Consider the following 22,309-nt stretch of genomic DNA (forward strand, 5'->3'; position numbering starts at 1 on the left):
TTCTCCCTAGTTGTACTCATATGTTCAGATTAATTTCTCCTAAGGGAAAGAAGAGGCAGGCTCTGGACAATGGTATCTTTAGGTCAGATGGTACAATGTCTCCCACGGGCTAGGACTAGGCAACTATAAGAGGGTGTGCTGCTGTGCAAGAGCCCCTGGGTTCCTTCTCCAGGAACTTAACCTTGATTTTTTCCTTTTACAAGCTACTTAACCTCTCTGAACCTTAGTTCAGATGGATGTGGTTACGAATACTATTCGAATGGTGTTCGTAACCACATCTCATTGTGGTGAGAATCAGGTGCGATACTCATTGTAATGCTACTTAATATTAGGCTTTTGAGATCCCAATAAAGTGGCATCTTAGGGTCACGACACAGACAAATTGCATTTGTTATTTCGAATGACTAAAAGGAACTCTCCAGGCAATACTGCTTTTCAAAGTTTCTCTAAAATGAGAACTTCTTAAGGTACCCGGCTCCTCAGGCTCACTTAAGACAACTATAAGTGAAGCCCCACCTCCCCAACCTCTAAGCCACGCCCCTTTCCGCACAAATCTCTACGTTGTGGGCCCTTCAACATTGATTGACGTTTTTATTGACCAATAAGAAGTAAAATTTCCGTCAACGTCCGGCGAGGGGGCAAGACTTCCTTGCTGTTGCTAAGACACTCTTGTTTCCCTCCTTGACAACCCTGGCGGGGGTGCACTCGCTGAGGCCCTGGCTCCGGCCCCCGCGGGAGCAGGTGAGGCCCGGGGGAGCGGTGGGCAGCCGGGCGGGGAGGGCCGGCCCGAAGCGGGGCCGGGAGACATTGCGGGGCGGGCGGGGCCTCGCCTACCGCGGAGGCCCCACCTCAGCCTCCTGCCTGTTGGTCCCCAGTTCCAGGTCCTCCCAACCCCCATTTCCCTCCACCACCACTTCGGGGACCTGCGAGCTCTGTCGAGACAGTTTCGCCGTCGCGACTCTGCAGGCCGCTCCTCCCTACCCTCCCGAGGTCCCCTCCAGCTTCACGATCCCCCGTCCTCCCTAACCCAACTCCTCCTCGCGCCTGATCCCCTATCTTTCGCAGGGTAACCGCCTCCTCCCGCGGGTGGGCCGGTGGTCGCCATCGCCTCCCCCCAGACCGCTTGACTTGGGCAGTTGACGACGTGCTGGGACTCGAGGCTGGTCATTTCCCTTTTTGGCCTCAGTTTCCCTATTTGTAAACGGGAAGTTAGGTTGAATGATCTCTAAGGTCTCTTTGACGCTGACGTTCTAAGATGTGATTCTTTGACCCAACTGTAGGCTTCCCTGACGATGTGGTCCTTTTGGGAAGTTTCGGGTGTAGTGAAAAGGACTTGGCAAACCTAATTTGGATTCCCAATTACAGGACCCTAGCAAGTTACCTAATCTCTCTGGAGTCCAGTCTGAGTATATATAGAATTAGGAACCTGCAGCACATCTCCTTTGGGGATTCTGAGGATAATATGAACTTCCTTCCTTTGTCTCTTATTTCCGCACATTTTCCCCGTCTGAGAAGTGTCACCAGCTCCCTTATGGTCAGCTGTCATTTCTCCGTTTCCCCTACAAATCCACATCGCTAGCTCTGATCTTTCTCCTGGGCTTCCGTGGTTAGGGAGAGTTTGGGAGTGGGGGTTGGAGTAGAGATTGATATATTGATGTGGTGCTTGGCCTTGGTGGCTTCCCTCCTGCCCTGATAATCCATTATTCCATGATTCCCTGCTCCTGATGAGACACCTCCATTTGTGTATCTCACCAACAGCTTAAACTCAGCAGTTCAAAAATCAGACCAGCCCGCGTCTTTATCTATCCATCTGTCCTACCTGACTTCCCCTGTCTGTCTCAGTGGCGTCACCATCCTCCTGGGGCATCCTCCATCACTCTGCCACGCCCGTCCCACTTAGGCAGTGTCAAGTCTTTGATTGGGCCTCTGCAAGGGTCTCACATTCTCTCTATGCCTAAAGCCACCGTCCTGGTTCAAGTTTTTAATGCCTGTCACCCGGGCCATTGCTGTAGCTTCCTAACTGGTGTTCCTACCTCCAGTCTCTCCTCCTGTTAACCCAGCCCACCAGAATAATTGCCCCAAAACACAACCATGTCACCAGCCCCCAAGACACTTCCAAAGGGCTTCTCTTTCTCCACTAAAAATATCCATACTTCTTAAGCCTGGGTCTTAGGGCCCTGCTATATATCCACAACCTGACCCCAGTATCCATACTTCTTAAGCCTGGGTCTTAGGGCCCTGCTGTATATCCACAACCTGACCCCAGTCTTTCTTCCCAGCCTACTTTCTCTTTTCTCCCTTGCCAAGTTCTGTCCTCAGGCCAAATTGGACTGTTGGACTTTCCCAGAAAACGCTTTGAGCTTTCTGCTTTGACATCACTGTGTGTGTTCATCTCTCTGCCTGGAAGGTCTTTGCTCACCTCGCCCACCCATCAGGATTCCCACTCACCTTTTAAGGTCTGACTCAGATGCTGCCCCTACCACCAAGCTTTTCTTGCTGTCCTCTGCCGCCTCCACAATTCTCCTATTTCCTCTATCTTTGCACCCGGCTTGTGGCGCTTACTGCTCTCTGCCATGAACCGTAGTTAATTCCTTGTGTATGTGTGTGGGTCTGTCATATTGGATTGTATCCTCCTTGAAAGCAGAGACTGTCTCTTGTTTATAGCAGAGTAGTTGGAAAAGCTTAATCCTGAAGTCATATATAGCTGATTGAATCCTAGCTCCTCCGTTTATTAGCCGGGTGGAAAGTCACTTTGCTTTTCTCAGCCTGAGTGTTCATCAGAGAAGTAGGGATAATAGTGCCCATCTGACAGAGTTCTTAGGGGGAGTAAATGAACACCCGTCCTGTTGTCTTGTTCAGGGTCAGTGCTTAATAAGTGTTATTGAATGGATTTGATAGGTCCTCTCCCTTCCCAGGGGGCAAATGAAATATAATTTAATTACAGTTTAGATATTTGTTGGGCTTCTGCCATGTGTCAGACATTGGACTTGGTGCTCTCGGTGTTCAGGAGAACAGAGCAAGTCGTTCAGCCCCAGGTGATTGTCTGGACTCACGAAGCACTGCTGAGTCGTGACTGGTTGTGAGATGTCACCAATAGTTAGCGATTGTGACTGATTTTTTAAAAAAAGTAAATCAGGGCTAACTCCAACTCATTTCTGTGATAACGTCATTCTCAGTCCCTTACGTTCAAATCTGTTCTCTTGAGTGGGAAAGGAGGGGGTAGGTGGGAAAGTGGGGGGTGGGAGACTGTGGAATCTGCTGTCTGTAGTAAGCATCTGTTCTCCTGTGGAGCTGATGTCTGTGATAGTTATGGCTTTTTGTTGTACTTTGTATCCTGACAAAAATGTTTGGATTTGGGTATGTCCGTGAGGGTGTACCACACGAGTCAGTGTTGTTTATTGCACCATCTTATACATAAAGAAAATGTCTTGATCTCTACCTCCTCATCTTTCTCTCTTCCTCTCTCCCTCTTTCTTTCCTTCCCTCCCCCTGGTTTAAGACACATCAGAAGTTTTCACTGGACCTCAGTGAAATGAGAAAAAAGAAGGGTGATGTGAAAAAAAAAAGGCTTGGTGTGCATGAAGGGTAACTCTTTTCTTGAGCAGGACTGTTCTTTATCCTGCGATCGTCTCTTTCTTACTCTTAAAACTTTCTTTTATAGTAGATGATGCATTTTTTTAAATAAATTTATTCATTTATTTATTTATTTATTTTTGGCTGCGTTGGGTCTTTGTTGCTGTGTGCGGGCTTTCTCTAGTTGTGGCAAGCGGGGGCTACTCTTTCTGGCGGTGCACGGGCTTCTCATTGCGGTGGCTTCTCTTGTTGCGGAGCACAGGCTCTAGGCGCGCGGGCTTCAGTAGTTGTGGTGCACGGGCTTCAGTAGTTGTGGCGCGCAGGCTTAGTTGCTCCTCGGCATGTGGGGTCTTCCCGGACCAGGGATCCAACCCGTGTCCCCTGCACTGGCAGGCAGATTCTTAACCAGTGCGCCACCAGGGAAGTCCCAGGTGCATTTTAAACTGATTGTGGAATCCACATCTTCCGTGTTGTTTCCTGACGTCACCACTGACATCTTAGACGAACGCTCTCAAGTCCTTAGGTTCCTTTCTCCTCACCTTACGAGCTTTGCCCTTTGTTTGCCAGAAGGCAGAGGGCGGACGTGTCAGGGAAAGGCAGGAGGATAACCAAGGTGCCGAGTGTGTGTGTAGCCCCGATACGGCTGGAAGTCGGAGGCCTGCCTGGACAGGGGGCTGGACCAGTGGCTGCCGAGGATTGACATTGTTTGTGTTACTGTCTTGTTTCCTACTTGCTTGTGACAAGAAAGCAAGCACAGAAGGTAGCGTCAGAAGAAGAGACATGGGCTCCGCTCCTGGCTCTGTCATTGCTGGCTGTGTGCCCACAGGCCAGCCCGCAAACTTCTCTGAGCCCCAGTGTCTTGTCTGAGAACTGGGAGCGGGTGCTGCCCTCACAGGTTGTTACGGGCTGAAATGAGGCAGTAAGTGTGAAAGCGCAGTGTCACCACACTACAGCCCCCGGCCCAACTGTGTTTACCAGATTTCCTTGTGAGTCCTTCCTCCTTCAGTACTAACAGCACCGGGGGGGACTCGGTGAGTGTTGGTTTGTTTGGCCTAGCATTTAGCTGTTTAGTTGGCTGGGATATGAACAAGGGCATTGCACTTCCCCTTCCTTCCACACCAGTAGCAAGAGCTGACATTTACTGTGAGGCAGAGTCTATTCTTAGGCCCAGTTTCCAGATGAGAAAACCAAGGTCTAGAGATGTAAACGCTTACCCGAGACAGACCGAGGTGTGAAGTCAGACCTGCCTGTGGAGCACGATGCCGTGCGCCAAGCGTGTCCTCCCACCTCTCGGATGCTGGAAGGTGGTAAAGGGGTGGCGAGCCGTGGTCCACGAGCCAAGCGTGTTCCAGGCGCTGAGTGGCTTGGGGTGGGGGGTCGGGGTGCTGGCTGACACTTTTGACCTTATTTCCCAGAATTCATTCATTTTTCCTTCCTCCTCCCCACATCCCCTAACCCTCTTAAGGATTCCTCCCAAACACTTCAAAAGCAAAATAATAAATAGTGACTGAGGTCATTGCCACAGAAGAACAAGGGGCACAGGCTTTGACAGGAGGATAAGATGGAGAGCCCTGCCTCTGCCTCCTGTTGCCTAGGAGAAGCCTCGCAGCAGACATGGGCGAGGCTGTGTAAAGCTCCAGAGGGGCCCTTGGGTAAGGAGGGGACTAAAGGGCAGAGAGGGAGCAAGGCTGCCACTGGCTCTGTGCGCCAGGACAGGCCCCGGGACGGTCAAGCTCTGGTACCCAGGAGATTCAAGTGCCCTGGCCAGGGGCACGCTTCCATTATTAAAGGGCTCTCTTTTAGACCTGACGCAACTTCTTCCTGGCCTGATCCTGTCAGGCACACACTCATTTGCATGGAAGATTTATAAGGTTATTAAAACCTCTAGTTCTGCTATTTTCGGTAGCATTCTATCGGCAGGGTTTTAAAATCGTGGCTGAATGACTGTAGCTGTACTATAATGACACAGCATCATAAAAAATTCTCCTACCTCTCTGGATTTGGAAACACATAATCTATAACTGTTCCTTTTCATTCTGTGAGTCTCTTTCCTTTTGGATCCCCAGGAGTACGTGCAGTGGGTAGGAAAAGTATTTGCAGTCATGGTCCTGAATAAATGCGGTTGAATGAGATTGACGAAGTGCTGGCTGCTAACATGGTGGCTGTAGGGGCAGCGTGATGCTGAGCGCGGGGAGCTCCGCGATTTCAGAACGCTCACGTGCATCTGCTTGGTGCTCTCGACAGCTCTCTGAGAATGAGAAGGTGGGATTATCCCATTTCACGGAGGAAACCAAGACTCAGGAGGTTAAATTACTTGCCCAAGGCTGCAGAGCAAGGAAGAGGGCAGAATTGATTTCAGTTACAGAGCTAGTATTCCAGCCTTAATATTCCGCCTCGTGATCCTGTACTTTCTCTTCTCTACAAGGTGATGTCCCCTCTAAAAAAAAACTGTCCCAGTGGCTTTTCCACTTTGTTCCTGAAGAAGGGGCTTTGGTAATACCTCTGAAGTCTTGTTTCATCAGGATTCTATGTGTTGAAGCAGAGTCCAAGCAGCGGTCACAGACCCTGACCTCCCTGAGGGCACACGTATGCACAGTTGCCACCGAGCTCCCCTCCACACTAGCGCTTTTTAGCCCAGAGGATGAATTGGATTGAGTTGAAATATTCAGGTGGAAGGGCCCTAAGCAGCTGCTTCAGCATTGTAAGTTGTTCCCACTTGAAAACCTCAGGAGGCAATGGAAGCTTAAAGCCCTTATTCTTTTATCATCAGTGTGGCCCCGCACCTTCTGTCACCCCTTGGTGATGTGGAAGAGGAGGCAATAAAGTGGCCTTTACCGAAGACAGCTAGGGGGACAGGGCGCAATGGGACCCTAACATTAACGAGAAAGGACGAAATGATTCACTGGCTTTTGTGAAGTAAGACACTTCAGCAGAGAGCACAATGAGATTGTACTTGGTAATTTGCAGGCTTATATATAGAGACAAACAGAAACTGCTAATATCTGAATGGTACAAATGCCCAGAACGATGAGGTAACAGGGGCTGTCTGTCCGCTGGGAAATCAGAACATACCCATGCTGTGGGACGTGGGGTCGGTGCCAGGCTTCCAGCCTCGCTCGAGGGAGCCGAGCACATGGAGTGGCGCTGAGGACTTCTGCAGCATCAGAGAGTGGGATAAGCTCGAGAGCACAGCCCAGAAAAAGTGCACAGAAAGCTCAAGGCTTGGCCAAACAAGGGTCAAGTTAGCATCGGAACAGCAGACACCGAAAGGGAAGATCAAACCTTCCTCTCACCGCTGGGCTCACAGGAGCCGTGCTAATGGTCACGCCCTAGAGGTCAGGCGTGCGGGCGCCCGCTGTGTGTCGTTGCCATGCAGAGGCCTTGTGAGGAGGGGTTAGGGTGACCGTGCCCAGATCAAACCCCAGCTTTGCCGCTCAGTAGCTGAGCGACCCTCCATTCATGCAGGCCCTAACTGGTGGGGTCGTTGGTGGCATGGGGCTGAGTAAACACACGTGGAGCGCTTAGAACAGTGTCTGGCCCAAAGGAAAGCCAAGAGACGTCGCTCGTCGTTACCTGCCCGTTAGTTGCCCGTTAGTTACTACGCTAGGCATCTTCAGGGTTCGGTGGTCGTGCACTGAAAGCAGATGTATTTGGAAATGTGAGAAGTGCTGGAATAACATTATTTGGCTGTATTTGGCCAATAAGGATGGTCACAAAGGGCTTAACGACATGGCAGTGTGTATTTATTTGTGTTAGTAGTACTTCTGAGATTAAAAGTTCTTTGAATTATAGGATAAAGAGAAACACCAGAATTTGCAGCACTGCTTCCAGTCTTTTAGGATCCAGGCCCATCTCTTTAGAAAAAGCCCCATCTGTTTTTCCATAACTAGATTTGGAAAGAAAAAAAAAAAATCTATACATGTGTATTAGCTTTATAACTTTTCAGTCATATCCTTGTATGCTCCCCCCAGGAGCCAGAGGGAGGGAAGCACAATTTACTGAATGCCTACCATGTGCCTGGCGTACATTGTCTCATTTGATTCTCATAACAGCCCCATGAGATAGATTGGACTACCTTCATGTTACTGATGAGGAATCTGAGGTCCAGGCCATGTAGCTAGTGTGCGGTAGCACCGGTACTAATGCCTCAGCCTCCCAACTCCTGGGCCGGCCAGACGGGTGGCCTGAGGGAGTGGATGAGAAGAGCTGGGCTGCCAGGTGTGCCAGGGAGGGCACAGAGCATTGCTGGTCCCCTTCCTCCCACAGAGCAGGGACCTGCGGAAGGAGGCACTTGTTTGCCCATAAACCCAGGGCTGTTGAACGTGACCTGACATCTCACTTCCTAACCATGTCTGCTGGGGAGCAAGGACTGCGTACATAGTGGGCATGCAGAGAAGCTACGTTCCTTAATTGCGAGCTCAAGGCTCCACCCTCAGCCTGGCCCGCAGTCAGTATTTGTCTTGGTAATGACAGTGTGGGCTTGCAGCCTCGTACCGACGTGTTCTTAGCTGGGTCCCAGCATCTCGTGTTGACTCATCCTCCCGTCTGCAGACTTGCTGGCCATTTGGAAAGGATGCAGAGGAGTTGAGATGGGGAGGTGTCAGATTGTTACTGAGACATTTCTAATTTGCGATGTGTGGTTTTTAAGCCAACTCGTTTCTCCTGGTTTTTCCTGTTTTCTGCAGCACCCCTTGGGGAAAGACATTTTCTGCTCCCACCAAGCTGGCTGGGCCTGCTTCCTGAATCTCCTGGGTGTGTCTTAATTACCAGTCCCAGCACCTCCTGAAAGCCCCACTCTCTCCTCCTGGTCACAGAGGAAGGATCATGGGAGAAACAGAAGGGAAGAAAGATGAGGCTGATTATAAACGACTGCAGACCTTTCCTCTGGTCAGGGTAAGCCCTGGAGGAGGGAGCCAGGTAGCCAGCAGGCCCCACAGAGCCTTAGAGAGAGGCAGGGGGAGCTTGTCCCCTGCAGAACAGCAGTGGGAGGAAGTTAAGAAGGGCTCTGTTGGCCAGATCTAGAGACCGAGGGGTCAACAGTGATTCATCCTTTCATTCATTCATTCACTCGACAATTATTTATTTAGGCCACCTGCTATATATCGGGCACTGTTCTAGGCACTATGGATGTAGGGGTGAACAAGACAAAGGCCTGGCCCACATGAAAGAAAGGTTTAAAGAACATAATTTCAGGTAATGAGTGCTATGAAGAAGAATAAAGCAGGTATAAGGGGCTGGAGAATAGAGGATGTCTTCTAGAAAGGTTTCTCTGATCAGAGACCTGAATAAAATTAGGGAGCAAGCCTTGTGAAAGTCTGGGGGAGAACACTCCCCAAGCAGGGGAGGCAGCAAGCACAGAAAGCCTGAGTAAGCCCAGCGTTTGGGAGGAACAGCAAGAAGGCCAGTGTGGCTGGAACAGGTGCTGAGGGGGTGGCAGGACGTGAGTGTCAGCGTGACAGCAGGGCCAGGCCCCAGAGACCTGGGGGCCACGGTGAGAAACGTGGATTCTATCCTGAGTTCAAAAGGGAACAGTAAAGAGCTTTAAGCAGAGGAGTGGGAGTGCTGTGATCCGTTTTACGTTTAGTATTTCTAAAAGATCACTCTAGCTGTTGGAAGGAGAATGGATTTTAGGGAATCAGGGTGGAAGTGGGGAGACCAGTCAGGGTGCTATTGCAGAGGCCCAGAGAGATGTGGGTGGCCGGGTCCAGGTCACAGAGTAGATAGAGGTGGCAAGACATGGTAGGATTCTGGACAGATCTTGAAGGTAGAGCAAGAGAATTCACTGGCGCATTGCATGCTGGGTACGGGGGAGAGCAGGCCAAGGGTGGCTGCTAGGGTTTATTTCGTCCTGAGCCTGGGAGAGAAAACTGTGTTGATTACCAAGAGAGGGAAGACGGAGGAATAGGTTTGTGGGAAAAATCAAGAGTTATCTTTCAGACATCTGAGGTTGTCAAGTAGGCAGTTGGACATAGGAATCCGGAGCCCAAAAAAGAAGTTACAGCCAAGGATGAACATGTGGGAGCCCTCCCCGCATAGAAGATGCATGAATCCGTGGAGCGGGGGGGGTCCCTAGAGAGCAGGTAGCTGGGTGGAGACGAAGCCCAGAAGAGGAGACACATCAGCAAAGCGGCCCGAGAAGGAGCGCCCAGAGGGGCCGCACCGTCTCTTCAGGCTTCTGGGCGCGTCAGCTGTGCTCTGAGGCTACTGGTAAACCGTTCCCGTGGCCGGCAGGCTCCCGCCTGGGCCAGCTTTCAGCCCATGCCTGTCGCTGTAACACGCTGGTCGCACAGGGGCCCGGGGCCTAAGAGCCCGCGAGGCTTAGCATGATTCCGTCAGGAGATGGGTCATCTCTCTGGGCTGTGCCCGGGGCTGTGCCGGGGCAGCTCCCCGGTGTCCGTGCCTTACGCTTGGGACGGAGGCCAGCCCAGGAGGCAGGTCACAGGCTGAGGCTCTCTCTGTTTGTCCCCTGCCTTGTCTCCAGCACTCGGACATGCCAGAGGAGATGCGAGTGGAGACCATGGAGCTGTGTGTCACGGCCTGTGAGAAATTCTCCAACAACAACGAGGTATTGCCATCAGTGCAGGTGGCCCCTCGTGTCTTTGGTGACCCCTGTGGCCCCAGTCCCCACAGCGAGCCCCAGAGAGTCCTGCTGGGACCAGGCTAGAGCCTTCCTTGGAAGCATTCGCACCGTGGGGAAGGCCGGTGAGGGGAGAGACCGGTGCTGTCTCCGGTACTGATCCGATGCTCACGACCAGCCCTAGAGGGAGAAGAGCCAGAGGGCTTTCCGTGACGCCCCTGCCCGCGTTCCCCGTCTCAGGCGGGCTGCTGAATAGGGCACCTTTCCCCTTGGCTCCGTCCCTGCGGAGAACAGAGGCCCACCCAGGTGCTCATTCATGTATCCATTCATCCATGCAAGAAAGATGTTAGACACGTCCCTGTGCCAGGACCGTTCTAGCTGCTGGCGATGACGACAAATCAGCGTCGACACAGGGATGTCACTCATCAATCTGGTGGTGAGCAAGAAAGAAGTCGGTGTCATGGCAGCTTGAGTGATGAGGCCGACCCTGGCTAGTGAGAACCCAGGCTTTGGGCCAGGGAGGCCCACGTGCACATCCCATCTCCAGCCCCTCCTAGCTCTTGAACCTTGCACAGGCCATTTCTTATCACCCAGTGGCCTAGTCTATGGCCAGGGGTGAGGGTGCTGCCAGTGCTCAGCAGGTGCCTAAGCACGGGGCTCACCCCGCAAAGGCCGGGCCTCCGCCCCACCCCCAGACCTCTTCTCGAAAGAGTGAGTGCGGGAAGGAGGGAGCCAGGCCAGCTTCTGTCCCAGAGCCCACCAGGCCCGTCGGGGAAAAGCCTTTCTGTTCCCTGAGGGGAAGCCTGACACCTCGTGGTGACGATGGTAATCCGTGCAGTCTGCGGCGTGCTCTCCGGGCGCTTGTTCACTGAGTGCTGAGAACAGCCTTGTGGCCCTGGCACTGGACACGGGCACTAAGGGCAGAGCCAGAGCTCCAGCCCGGGGCCCTGTGTCAGGCCCGAGGCCCGCTCTACCGCCTCACCAGTGTCTTCTGACTGATGAGGTAGTGTCTGGTTTCCTGTCCCTGTGTAACGACAGCCCCTGGCAGGAGGGTCCCCGTGCGGAAACCCTGTCCGAAGGTTCCGTAAGCAGAACAGCGATATCAGGCAACAGGCCTTTCTTCTTGCCAAGACTTGTGCTTTCCGGAGAGGCGCTGACTCATGCCCACTCTCTCCCCGAAACCTCCCTCTCTGATGAGCATCCTCTTGGTTCCAGAGCGCCGCCAAGATGATCAAAGAGACGATGGACAAGAAGTTCGGCTCCTCCTGGCACGTGGTGATCGGCGAAGGCTTCGGCTTTGAGATCACACATGAGGTGAAGAACCTCCTGTACCTGTACTTCGGGGGGACCCTGGCTGTGTGTGTCTGGAAGTGCTCCTGACACTGTCCCCCACCCCTGCCCCCGTCCCCCGCAGGCCTTTTCCTGCTGTTCCTCTGGGATGGGGAGCAGCCCCAGGCAGCTCCTGACTTTCCAAAGGAAAGCGGGCTCTCTTCTGTTGTCCTGGGTACCGTTTCCTGAGCCGCGCCCAGTGTGTGAATTCGTTGACATCTCTGCCCCGGGCTCGCAGCCATCTCACGCTGAGTCCCAGGGCGTGAGGGGGCGGCAGGGGAGGGGTGGGGAGATGCGACAGGGTAGAAGGAGCGGGGGAGGTGGAATTGCTCTCACAGGGACATGCGAGCCCCGCCTTTCCGGCTGGCTGCTCATCCCTCACAGCCCGGGAGCCCCTCGCTCCCACCCGCAGCACTGCAGGCAGGTGTCCGCTGTCCTCGTCTTTACGGGCCGCATGCAGACGGCCTCGAGAGGGAGTCTGTCCTCGGGGGTCGCTGGCGTCTCTCCTTGTCCTCCGGAGAAGTGGTGACCCCCACCCCACCCCAGAAGCCCCTTTCCCAGCCTGACCCCGGGCTGAACAAGGCACTGCATCTCGTTGGGCAGACAGCTCCACAGCCCCGGGCTTTGACGTGAGGACCAAGCAGCCTGTCGCCCTCCGTCCCCTCCCCGCTCCCCAGCCGCCAGGCTGCGTGAACCTGTTACCCCGCCTCACCCATGCAGTTGGTAACCAGTGGCTGAGGGTGTGGGAGCTGCGACTGCGCAGTTTCTCGAAGTGTCACTGACCTCCGGTGAGACGCCTGGGCCAGGAGTGCCCTCGCCGTGAGGCCCGTTTCAGCAGGGAAACCTGGCCTGCCACTTCTCATCAGGGACCGCATGCTGATTTGTACTTCTTATCTCTGCTGGCTTTTCTATATTCTTTTTGAGTGTGGGGAGAAGGGTTTTAGTAGAAGGGCGAATCCTATTTTACACAGCGGTCTAATTTATATGAATGTCTTGGTTTTTACAATTAAAATAACCAAAAACTGATCTTGATCTACAGTCTCTCGAGGTTGGAGTGAAGGCAGGCCCAGTATCCTCAGGCTGTGCTGGGTCCCAGGAACTCGGGGAAGCTTCTGGCCGGACCACAAGGCTGCCGGAAACCCTGTGCTCAGGCACGGCCCCGCGCGCCTGGGCCCTGCCCCCTCCCCGTTCCGTCACGGGTGCGGACTGAGCGCAGTTGGATGGGGCCCCGTGGACGCTGACTGAGACACCCTTGGTGGCCAGACTGAGCCACTATAAAGACGTTTTCGGTCTCACATAATGTAGTTCAGTTCAAAGATGTTTATTCAGCAGCACTGAGTGCCAGGCCCCGGGAGTGGGGACGCAAAGATGGAGAAGCCACAGACCCTGCCCTCAGTGAGCTCACAGTCTATCGCAGAACACTTGAACCCGATTGTTTCAGCGGGATGTGAAAAGTGGTGTAATAAGAGAGGACAGGACGTGGTTGGGTGGAAGGAGGTTCCATGCCCAGCCCAGAGAGTGAGGGGGAGCCTCCGGGCGGGGGGGGAGCCCTGAAAGCCAGTTCTTGAAGGGAGAGTGGGATTTTCCCCAGGGAGGAGATGCTCCAGGCCAAGGAACGGTGGGGATAAACGCACAGAGGCGGAAATGGCTTGAGGAGGAGGGGCTGCCCTGCAGGCCCGAGAAGCCCCTTCAGCTCAGGGGCTGGCTCCGGAATCTGAGTCTCACACCCCAAAATGCCGGGTCTGGGCAGAGCTGGGGCAGCCTGTTCTCCCCAGCCCACTGTCCCTGCACTCACGGGGCCTCCTGAGATGGCCCACCTAGGACATTCAGACCTGGCAGTCCTGGCCCCTGGCCCGGTCACAGCCTCTTGAGGCTGAGAGTCCAGTTGTAATGGGATCTGTCAGCAGCTCTGCTGGACGGCATCCTGTCAGTCAGCTAAGCTCTGCCCAGAGACCCGAGCGGCTGAGCTGGGAGGAGAGCATCGTCGGCCCACGCGAGAGCCTCACAAGTGCTTGCTGGGTTGCTGCTGTGTGTGGTGGGGTCCTGAGCTCAGTGCGATGGGGAAGAAAAGGAGAAGTCAGGGTCACTGCCCCAAGGCTGACCACCTGGATCTAACTGTGGAGCGGGTCCTGGCCCTCTGGGACTTGGGGGGCGCGGGGGGCAGCTCCTTGACCTCAGACCTGCGCTGGCCCGAGCCCTGTGCCGCGCTGGGTGCTGCCGGGAGATTGGCGAGGCGTGCAGATGGGAGTACAAGGAGAGGGGGTGCCGAGGCCTGGAATAGCTGTGGTTTAGTAACTGCCGGCTTTGCGGCTGTTCTCTCCTTTAATCTGCCACACGTGGGTGCCAAAAAGTAAGACAGGCTCAGCCCGCATCCCAGGCGGCGGGGTGGCAGTGGGGAATGTGGGCTCTGAGGTCCACAGACCCGGCTCCGGCCCAGCCCTGCTCTTGCTAACCTCTCTGTGCCTCAGTGGCTTTGTCTATAAAATGGGGATAAAAGGAACCAGCTCCTGAGGTTGCTGGGAGTCTCAGGCCTGCACCTGGCCCTGTGGTGCACACTGTGTGTGCTTGGGCGTGCTGCTCTCTTCCCGGCTGGAGATGGGGTGCTGACACCCAGCTCCCCCAGGACGGGGTGGAAATTCAGCAAGATTTTACAAGCCGGCACTGTACTGAGTGCCGGCCCCAGCAGGCACTCAGTACAGTGGTGCCCCTTCTGTCTGCTGCGGCGGGCCCGTCCTCGCAGAGGGCCGTGCGCCCAGTCGAGATTGGGCCGGGTGACCCGGGGCCGTCGCCGCTGTTTCCCAGACCCTGCTTCTCTTGACCTCAGTGGCTTTCCTTCCCTCTGCTCCCTGAGACCTGTGCCAGCCGTGGTCACCCTGACCTTCCTCCCAGGCCCCTCCCTGCTCGTGGCCAGTGATTCAACAAGCATTTGCTGACAGGGGCTGCAACAGGAGAGGGTCGTGACGATGCGGAACGCGTCGGAACACACTGGCCTTGGCAGTGGCTGGCAGTCCATTGAGGGAGGCAGACCCAGGAGCAGAAAAGCAGGATGCCTTTAAGTAATCTGCTAGTGGGGAGGGAGGGTGGGGTTCAGGGGAATGTGGGGTTCGGGGAAGGGAGAAGCTCTCACTGCCCAGAGCACTGGGGGAGGTGTCACAGAGGAGGTGGCATTGAACTAGGCCGTGGCATTTCCAGGGGAGGGATGAGACGGGGGAACGCCTGGGGAAGGCACCCTCGGGTGAGGGGGCAGGGGCATGTGCAGAACAACGGGGGCCTGAGGAAGCTGGTGAGATAGATGTGGAGGGCAGTGGAGGATTTGGGGGTGCAGCTCCCAAGAGGGCGGAGGGAGGAGGAACGGGATGAAGACGAGGGTTTTTTTTTTTGCGATACGCGGGCCTCTCACTGTTGTGGCCTCTCCCGCTGCGGAGCACAGGCTCCGGACGCGCAGGCTCAGCGGCCACGGCTCACGGGCCCAGGCGCTCCGCGTCATGTGGGATCTTCCCGGACCAGGGCACGAACCCATGTCCCCTGCATCGGCAGAGGGACTCGCGACCACTGCGTCACCAGGGAAGCCCGGTGAGGGGTTTCTGGGGTTGAGGACAAGGAAGCTTCCAGCTGTTGAGTGTCCCCCACTTGGCAGGCACTGGGCTCCCTCCCTTACGACCGCGATGTCCTGTATCCTCAACAGACCTCCGAGGTGGAGATCACCGTCCCCATTTACAAATGAAGAAACTGAGGCTGGGCGGGCGAGGTATCTCGCCCAGGTCCAGTTAGGAAGCGACTTCAGCCGGGACCTAGACCCTGGCCTGCCGGCCTCAGCGGCCCTGCTTGTCAGGGCACAAGCTGTGTCCACAGGCCTGCTGTTTACCTCCCGCCCAGTGGACGGCTGGGGTCCCCACGGCCAGTCCACACCTCCGTCCATCGGGCTCCCAGCTGCTTCCTTCCGCCGGCAGCAGGCCTCCACCTGCCCTCTGCTCGGCCTGCCGCAGCCCCCGGCATTCACTTAATGGTGGCAGCGACCACAGCCCTGCAGCCACCGCCAGCCCCGGCCCCTCCGGTGCCGTCTGTGCGTGGGCAGCGGTGACTCGCCCACCGACACCTCAGTCCCCTCTGCCGGGCCCAGCCAGAGTAGGCGTAGGGGAGATCGCAGCCTTCTCTGGACACGTCAGGAGGCCGAGTCACAGGCCCCAGCCCTCTGCCTGGGAGAGCAGTGCGCACCGGCCAGGGAGAATGAAACGCTGGTCACCGCACCGGGGCCCGCGGGGGTGGGGGTGGGGGTGGGGGTGGGAGGGGGCCAGGGTCACCGAGGCAGTCGGTGGGAGAAGGTGAAGAGCAAGGGCTTGGTAATGGGGCCCGTGGCATCCAAGGCGGCGCGCACGCTGCCAAGGGGACGGGCTGCCCTTGAAGCTCGCGGGGGGCCTGTGGAGAGATCTTCTGGTGAATATTTAATGTTCTTGGAAGCGATGCAGAGAAGCTCCAGGATCCCGCCTAGCCTACTTGCTGCTCCTCCGGAGAACAGAGCCTACGGGCAGGCAGGGGTGTCCCCTGGCTTGTGGGCTCCCCGGCCAGCGCCTCCCCCTCCCCGCAGCAGGACCGACGGAGCTTGTGAAGCAAGGCTTAGCTCCTTTCGGGAACAGGGAGCAGAAACCGGAGGGTGTCCTGCAGGCCCCTCCCCCGAGTCTGGGAGGGGAATTGTTCAATTTTAGCCATGAGCCACCACCCTGTTCTATTTTCCTTTTGTTCTCCTCATCTCATATTTAAAGCAACCACCTCCCACTGCCAGCTGCTGTCTTCAATCCTTAGAAAGATGGGGCGGGAGAGGGCGGGTGGGGTAGAAAGAGGGCAAGCTGCGGAGGCAGCAGACCTGGATCTGTATTCATAATATTGCCAGACTGTCGGGTGCCCCAGGCGTGCCAGGCCCTGCACTAAGCATTCTCCAAACTCGATCTCATTTAAGTCGTGCATCCCCCCTGTGAGGAGATACTCCCAGCATCCCCCTTTTACAGATGAGGCATCCCAGAGAGGTCAGGCTCGGGGTCTCACAGCCAAGATTCACCGTAGGCCTACAGGACACCCCAGCCCAGCTCTTAAACCTCTCCGGGAGTCTGCCCGCCAGCTGGGACAGCCACTGTGCTTCTCAGATCTCAGTTTTCTCACCTGCAAAATAGGGTTCCCAGCTTCTGCCCTGCCTCCTTCCCAGGGTTACTGTGGGGCGCCAAGGAGATGGTGGCCATGGAGGTGGAATTGCTTTAAGGTTAGAAGTGCCGATTGGGGATTGGGGTCAGGGCCAGTCTGGGGAGCCATCTGCTGCCCTCGGGCCCCCACTTCTACTGGGAGACTTGGGAGTGTGGAAGGTGGGGCTCAGCAGGGCAGGTAGGTAATTACCTCCAAGGCCCTGTCGGCACCGGTGCCCTGCAGGGTCAGAGCGTGAGGGGCAGGGTGACCACACACACACACATCCAGTGGCCAAGGAACCCAAACAGCGGGGACCAGACCTTCCGTCTGTGTCTGTCCTTCCAGCCTCAGAATGGCCGGGGAAATTCCCTGAGGAGCCCCTGCCCTAACAGTAGGGAAATGGCTTCCTAGAGAACTTGGGATGCGCCCGAAGCGGGGGCTGGCCTGGGGCAGAGGTTTCTCCTCCACATACCAATAGCCTCAGAGACGTGGTAAGAGTGGTGTCAGCTCCTCTAGGACTCTTCCCCCCTGTGGTCCCTGGGCACTCCATCTAGAGGGTCACTTTGTCCCCACGGTGTCCCCACGGTGCCTCATCTTCTGTCCTGGTATCTACACTTGCTACGTTTTATTGACTTGATGGTGGAGACTATGGCTTATCTCTCTATCACGGGGCCTGATACGTATCAAAGATGCATTGTGACTAGCGAGCAAGTGAACAAAGATGGTTGGAGGGAGGGAGGGAGGGATGGATGGATGGATGGATGGGTGGATGGGTGATAAATGAGAGGAAAAGTCTTCTCCGGGAAGCTCAGAGCACCAGGGCACACGAGGCAGTCACATGAGTGACAGCTGGGTCAGGGGCGTCCCTTGACTTCTGATGCCCTCGGCCAAATTTCCTGGCCCCTCACAGGAGGCCTCGGGTTTATTTGGGACTCAGAAGGTCACTCCCCTTTGATCTGGTTCATAAGGAAACTGAAGACTCAGAAGCAGCGTGCGTGGGTTCCCAAGGCTAGAAGGGCTTGCTAAGAGCAAGAGGTTGTGCTCAGACCCGAGTTCCAACACCAGCTCCACCGCTTGCTGGCTGTGTAGCCTTGAGTGAGTCCCTTTCCCTGAGCCCCATTCTCTTCATGGGTAAAGTGGGGTGAAGTCCTTGTCCTCCTATCCCAGAGGTCACTGGGAGGGTCAGGCCTATGGAGCAGCAGTTGAAAGGGGGTCAGGGGTGAGCCACTGCTATTAAAGCCTCTGCCAGAGCGTCGTCATTGGCAGGGGAGCCTTCAACGCGGACCCTGCACCCCCAGTTGGCCTGTGACGACCGCCTTCTGCCTGCTGTCCTGGTGCTCTTCCCAGCCATCACTCAGCAATGATTTAATGAGCTCCGGAGGTGCCAGGCCCTGTGCAGAGGAAATAGGCACCCACTGTGGTCCCTTGCCGTTGGGGACACAGTCTAGGGCAGACGAGCTCTAAAGAGGCTTCCTGGAGAACGCTGTGCAGCCCGAGCAGAGATAAGCTGGTGGGTGTCCAGCAGACGCGTGTTCCAGGCAGAGTCCCCTGCGGAAGCCCCCAATGGCCCTGGCAGGTGCAGAAACTCTCCCTTGAACACTGTCTAGTCTGGAGCTTTTTCGGGAGCCTGGAGCCGAGGGGCTTTGCATTATATAACCCCCTACAGGGCTTAGCACAGGGCTTTGTACACAGCTGGTGCTCAATAAATGTTAAGTGAATGCCCTTATCATTTGCAAAACCTTTCAGCACATTCTTTGTGCTGCTTCTGCTGGGGTCAGGGACATGGGACAGTGGGACACGCTTGCCGACCCGGAGGAGCTTGCAGTTCCGCAGACATGGAGCTGGCAGGACAGCTCCACGTGCAAAGTGCCATTGTGGGCATGGGTGCACCCAGGAGGGGCGCTGAGACAGAGGAGGGACATTGAACTGAAATGGACCTGAGTTCAATGCGAGGGGAAGGAATTGAGGCAGAACTCGGGATGTGTACACAAGCCCTGAAGACAGAGCGTGACATTTTCAGAAAACAAGGCCATTTGGTGGGGCGGGGGCGGGGGAGATGAGCAGGTTGGGGCGACAGTTGAGAGATGCCTCCGGAGAGTCAGGCAGGGGCCAGGCCTTCGTGGGCCTTATTCGCTGCAGTAAGGATGGAAGTGGGGGCAATGAAGGAGGTGACAGCATCCGCGTGGCAGGGTCTAGCTGCCACACAGCGGGCAGGCTGGGGGTTCAGGGGGAGGCCTGCACCGGGATGGAGAGGGTGCTGAATTGGGGGAAGCAACAGTGTGCAGGGACCCACTGAGTGCTGGGAACGCAGGGCTGGATGGAGCGCCTCGAGGAGGCATGGGGAGGGGTCGCTCAATCCTTCCTTGGGCTGGGTGGTCCTTGCATTTCCCCCACCCCCAGCTTAGAGCCCCTGTGGACCTGGGAGGGGCAGTGCCACCCTGGAGATGGACCAGCTTCTTTGGAGGTTTGTCCAGGGCCAGGAGTGGGGCAGGGTAAGCATTCTGTTATTGAGGAGCCCGGAGCCCAACCCTGCCTTCCCCTTGGCCCCTTGACCTGCGGCCCCTTCTCTTATCAGTGCTCCTAACCCCACCCCAGCCTACCTGGCTAGGGCTCCCTCCCTTGCCCCGCCTCCACTGCATCCCCAGAGCCTTGGGCCCTCCCTGGACTCCATCTCTGGGCACCCCTGCAGGAGATGGCCCTCCCTCCGTGGCTGGCTCCAGCAGATGCCACCTCACTCTATCCTCGCAGTATCCGCACCCCCTTTGAGGCTACCTGGGCGACCTAGCTGCCTGGCCTTCCAGCTGTTTGCATAGCGGCCATGGTACCACTTCCAGATCCTGGGACTCATCTCGGTGGCCCTGCTGCTACACTTGGCTTCCCCCTCCTCTTGGGCCCCTTTAGGTGGCCTTGTCACAGCCAGGGCATCCCTTGCCTGATCCCCCCTGCCCCCAGTTCGGGAGCCCCTGGAGGCACTTAGCCCAAAGCCGTGGGGGCTTCAGGAGCCGCAGGACTTCAAGGGTGGCAAGGGCTCTGTGGAGAGAGGGGCTGCCCAACAGAGCCTGGGGCCACAGTCCTGCAGGAGGGCCAGGGCGAACGGGGTGAGCTCTCTGCCCACCCCGTCTACACAGCCATGTCACACTGGGGGAGAAGGACAAGCTCTTCCATGTCACCCAAGGAGAAGTTCGCTGACCAACAGCGAGAGTGCCAAACGGACATTCAGGGACTCGAGGGTGGGGCTCAGCTGGTTTCTCCCTCGCCTCCGGGCCCCTCTGTCCCAGACTCCCTCTGTCCTCTCTCCAACATCCCTCTCACTGGATGCTGTGCATGCTGGGCCAGTCCGTACATTCAGCAGTGGCTCTAACCCCGGGCCATGGCTGAGAACCCTGCTAACACGGTGAGCGCTGAGCTCCCACAGGATGCGGGTGCCAGGGAGAGGCCTTGCTGCCCAGACTGGCCAGGAGGGCGTCTCAGAGGAAATAGCATTTGAGCTGGGCCTGGAAGGGGTTCCTGCAGGTCCCAGGGAGGTGAGGAGGGGTCAGGGCATTGCAGCTGAAGTCGCTGTGGGTGGGAGTGGACAGAGCTGAAACCGAAGCTGGGTGAGGCATACACCTGTCATCCAACCGGCAGCAGCGAACCAAGGAGGGCTTCTTGAAGGATCATGATGCCAGAGAGCCAGGAGAAAAGGTCTCCCGGCCTCTTCTCCCAGCTCGGAGGGCTGACAGGAGACAGCCAGTGGGCCAGTCACCTGCCCTGCTAGTCAGTGTGAGCTGGGCTATGAGTTATACTGTAGGCCCAGGAGACCACGGCCTCCTAACCCAGCTCCCTTACCCACATCTCACTCACCCATCATGACTAGAAGGACCACGCTGCTCCCTGGTTTAAGCCCCACCCAATAGATTCCCCACTGCCCCAGGATAAAACCCAGCTCCTCACCCAGCCCGCAAGGCCCAGCATGGCCTGGCCTCACTGCTTCTCAGCAGGGCCCAGCTGCCTGGGCATCCAGCGCCAGCCCTGCCCCTTGGGTGTGGGGTTCCAGGGTCAGTGAGGGCCAGGCCAAGTTGACAGAGCCACCCGACCCCCTGGGGTACCTACCTCACCTGGTAATGCTCCCACATCAAGGAGGCCGAGTTGTACCCCCAGCATGACCAGCTGGGCCCGTCCTGTTGGAAGAGGGGCTACCAAGAGGGTCGTGGCCTTGGGTACAGCCAAGTAAACCCCGTGGCCCCACCCCATGCTCCCCATCCACCAGCCCTGCCCTCCCCGACCCCATCTCCACCTTGCAGTCCACAAGTCTAGGGAAACCCTGACAAAGCAGCCCCAGCAGCAGGCCCTCTTCAGATCCAGGAGATGAGGACCTGGGAGGGGAGCTCTAGGCTCTGCCGTGGACTAGCTCTGGGTCCCCAGGACCAGCCACCCCGCTCTGGGCTCATTTCCTCCTCTGTACCGCTTTTGCAGTGCCCTCCGGCCAACGCTTCCATGGTACAATTTTCCAACTCTGCTCGGGCCGCATCCTGCTTCCTCCAAGGTGAGTTCCTTCCTCCACCACTAGGGGTCCTCTGGGAGGCTGGTCTCACTGCTGCTGGCGGTGCGGGGCGACCTCTCGTGGACACATGTGGGCATAACATGGCTCGTCCCTGACTGCCCCGGCCGGGACCGCAGGAGGGCGCTGGGAGGGCCGGCCCGGCTCTGCCCACACCCTGCTCTCCTCCCAGGCCCAGGGGGCCACAGGCCACCTCCTCGGGTTCATTGGGCCTAAGTGGGAAAAGGCGTGGTGGCTTTGAATCAGTCGCACCTGACTTCCTTCCGCTCTTCACTGGCAAACACTGAGCACCTGCTGTGTGCCGCGCCTGTGTGGGTACTGAGACAGCCACCTAAGAGCAGGCAGGTCCCCACTGTTACTGAAGTTGTGGTCCAGCCAGGCCCCTGTGCCTCCACTTCACACTCCGAGCCCCACGTCCCTCCTGTAACTTTGCCTGCTCGACAGCCCCACCTCGCAGGGCTGCCATGACAACAGAGGTACCGGTGCTCGGGCCCTGGCCCAGGGCAGACACCCGGGACCCAGTGACTCCCTCGGTAGGTCACCAATCCCTCCTCCCCCACCCCCCACTTCCACACTCTGCTGCCCCTTTTCCCAGAGGGTTGTTCCAAGGGCTTCCAGCGGGACCCCCCGAAATCCCAATGCCTGAGCACCTCCCCCCACGCTGGGCCGCCTCTTCTGGGAGATCATTTCGGTGCTACCCCCGCCCACCCAAGGAAGGGGTCAAGTTAATAGAATTTGAGTGCGAAGCTCTTTATAAAATAAAGATCCTTTCATAGACTGAGGGAGTGCTCTAAAATTTGCCTTTCAGGCCCCTTTGGATTTTCTGCTCAGTGGGTTTGCTTAAAGCGGGGCAGTTCTGAGCCCCTCCCCCTCCAATGGCCAACCCAGGCCAGAGCATCTGGGTTAAATACTGTCACCCCAGGCCCCAGAGAAAAACACAGGCTGGGCCAGTCCCTCTCAGCCCCCAGGGAGCCCTCCCAGAAAGCAAGAAGGCAGACCCTTGGTACTTCATTCTGTGTCTGGGAGTGTCCTATCCAAAGCAGGGCCCCCAACCCCAAGCCTACAGTCACCCTGAGGAGGGACTCTTGCCATGCTCCACACTCCTTCCCAAAAAAGAA

General features: G+C 56.6%; 1 protein-coding gene across 5 annotated transcripts; it reads left to right on the top strand.

The window, feature by feature from the left end:
• The first annotated feature begins 641 nt into the window (after positions 1–641).
• DNAL4 (dynein axonemal light chain 4) lies at positions 642–12,932 on the top strand. 5 transcript variants are annotated; one of them, XM_060166483.1, is made up of 5 exons: positions 642–741; positions 8,259–8,466; positions 10,055–10,138; positions 11,366–11,464; positions 12,519–12,761. In XM_060166483.1, exons 2-5 carry the CDS (start codon positions 8,398–8,400, stop codon positions 12,687–12,689), a joined length of 423 nt encoding a protein of 140 aa, XP_060022466.1. In that variant the 5' UTR covers positions 642–741; positions 8,259–8,397; the 3' UTR covers positions 12,690–12,761. The 5 variants fall into 5 exon arrangements, with proteins under 5 accessions (XP_060022466.1, XP_060022470.1, XP_060022468.1 ...); XM_060166487.1 differs by lacking the exon at positions 12,519–12,761 and adding an exon at positions 12,087–12,471; XM_060166485.1 differs by lacking the exon at positions 12,519–12,761 and having other exon boundaries at positions 11,366–12,471.
• Positions 12,933–22,309: the final 9,377 nt, after the last annotated feature.

Source organism: Lagenorhynchus albirostris, chromosome 11, assembly GCF_949774975.1.
Source record: "Lagenorhynchus albirostris chromosome 11, mLagAlb1.1, whole genome shotgun sequence".
Taxonomy (NCBI): Eukaryota; Metazoa; Chordata; class Mammalia; order Artiodactyla; family Delphinidae; genus Lagenorhynchus; species Lagenorhynchus albirostris.

Excerpts from the sequence above, each read along its gene's own strand:
- DNAL4 (XM_060166483.1), top strand. The coding sequence starts at position 8,398 with ATGGGAGAAACAGAAGGGAAGAAAGATGAGGCTGATTATAAACGACTG. Across the intron at positions 8,467-10,054 it reads AGACCTTTCCTCTGGTCAGG|CACTCGGACATGCCAGAGGA; the intron begins GTAAGCCCTGGA and ends CCTTGTCTCCAG. Across the intron at positions 10,139-11,365 it reads AATTCTCCAACAACAACGAG|AGCGCCGCCAAGATGATCAA; the intron begins GTATTGCCATCA and ends TCTTGGTTCCAG.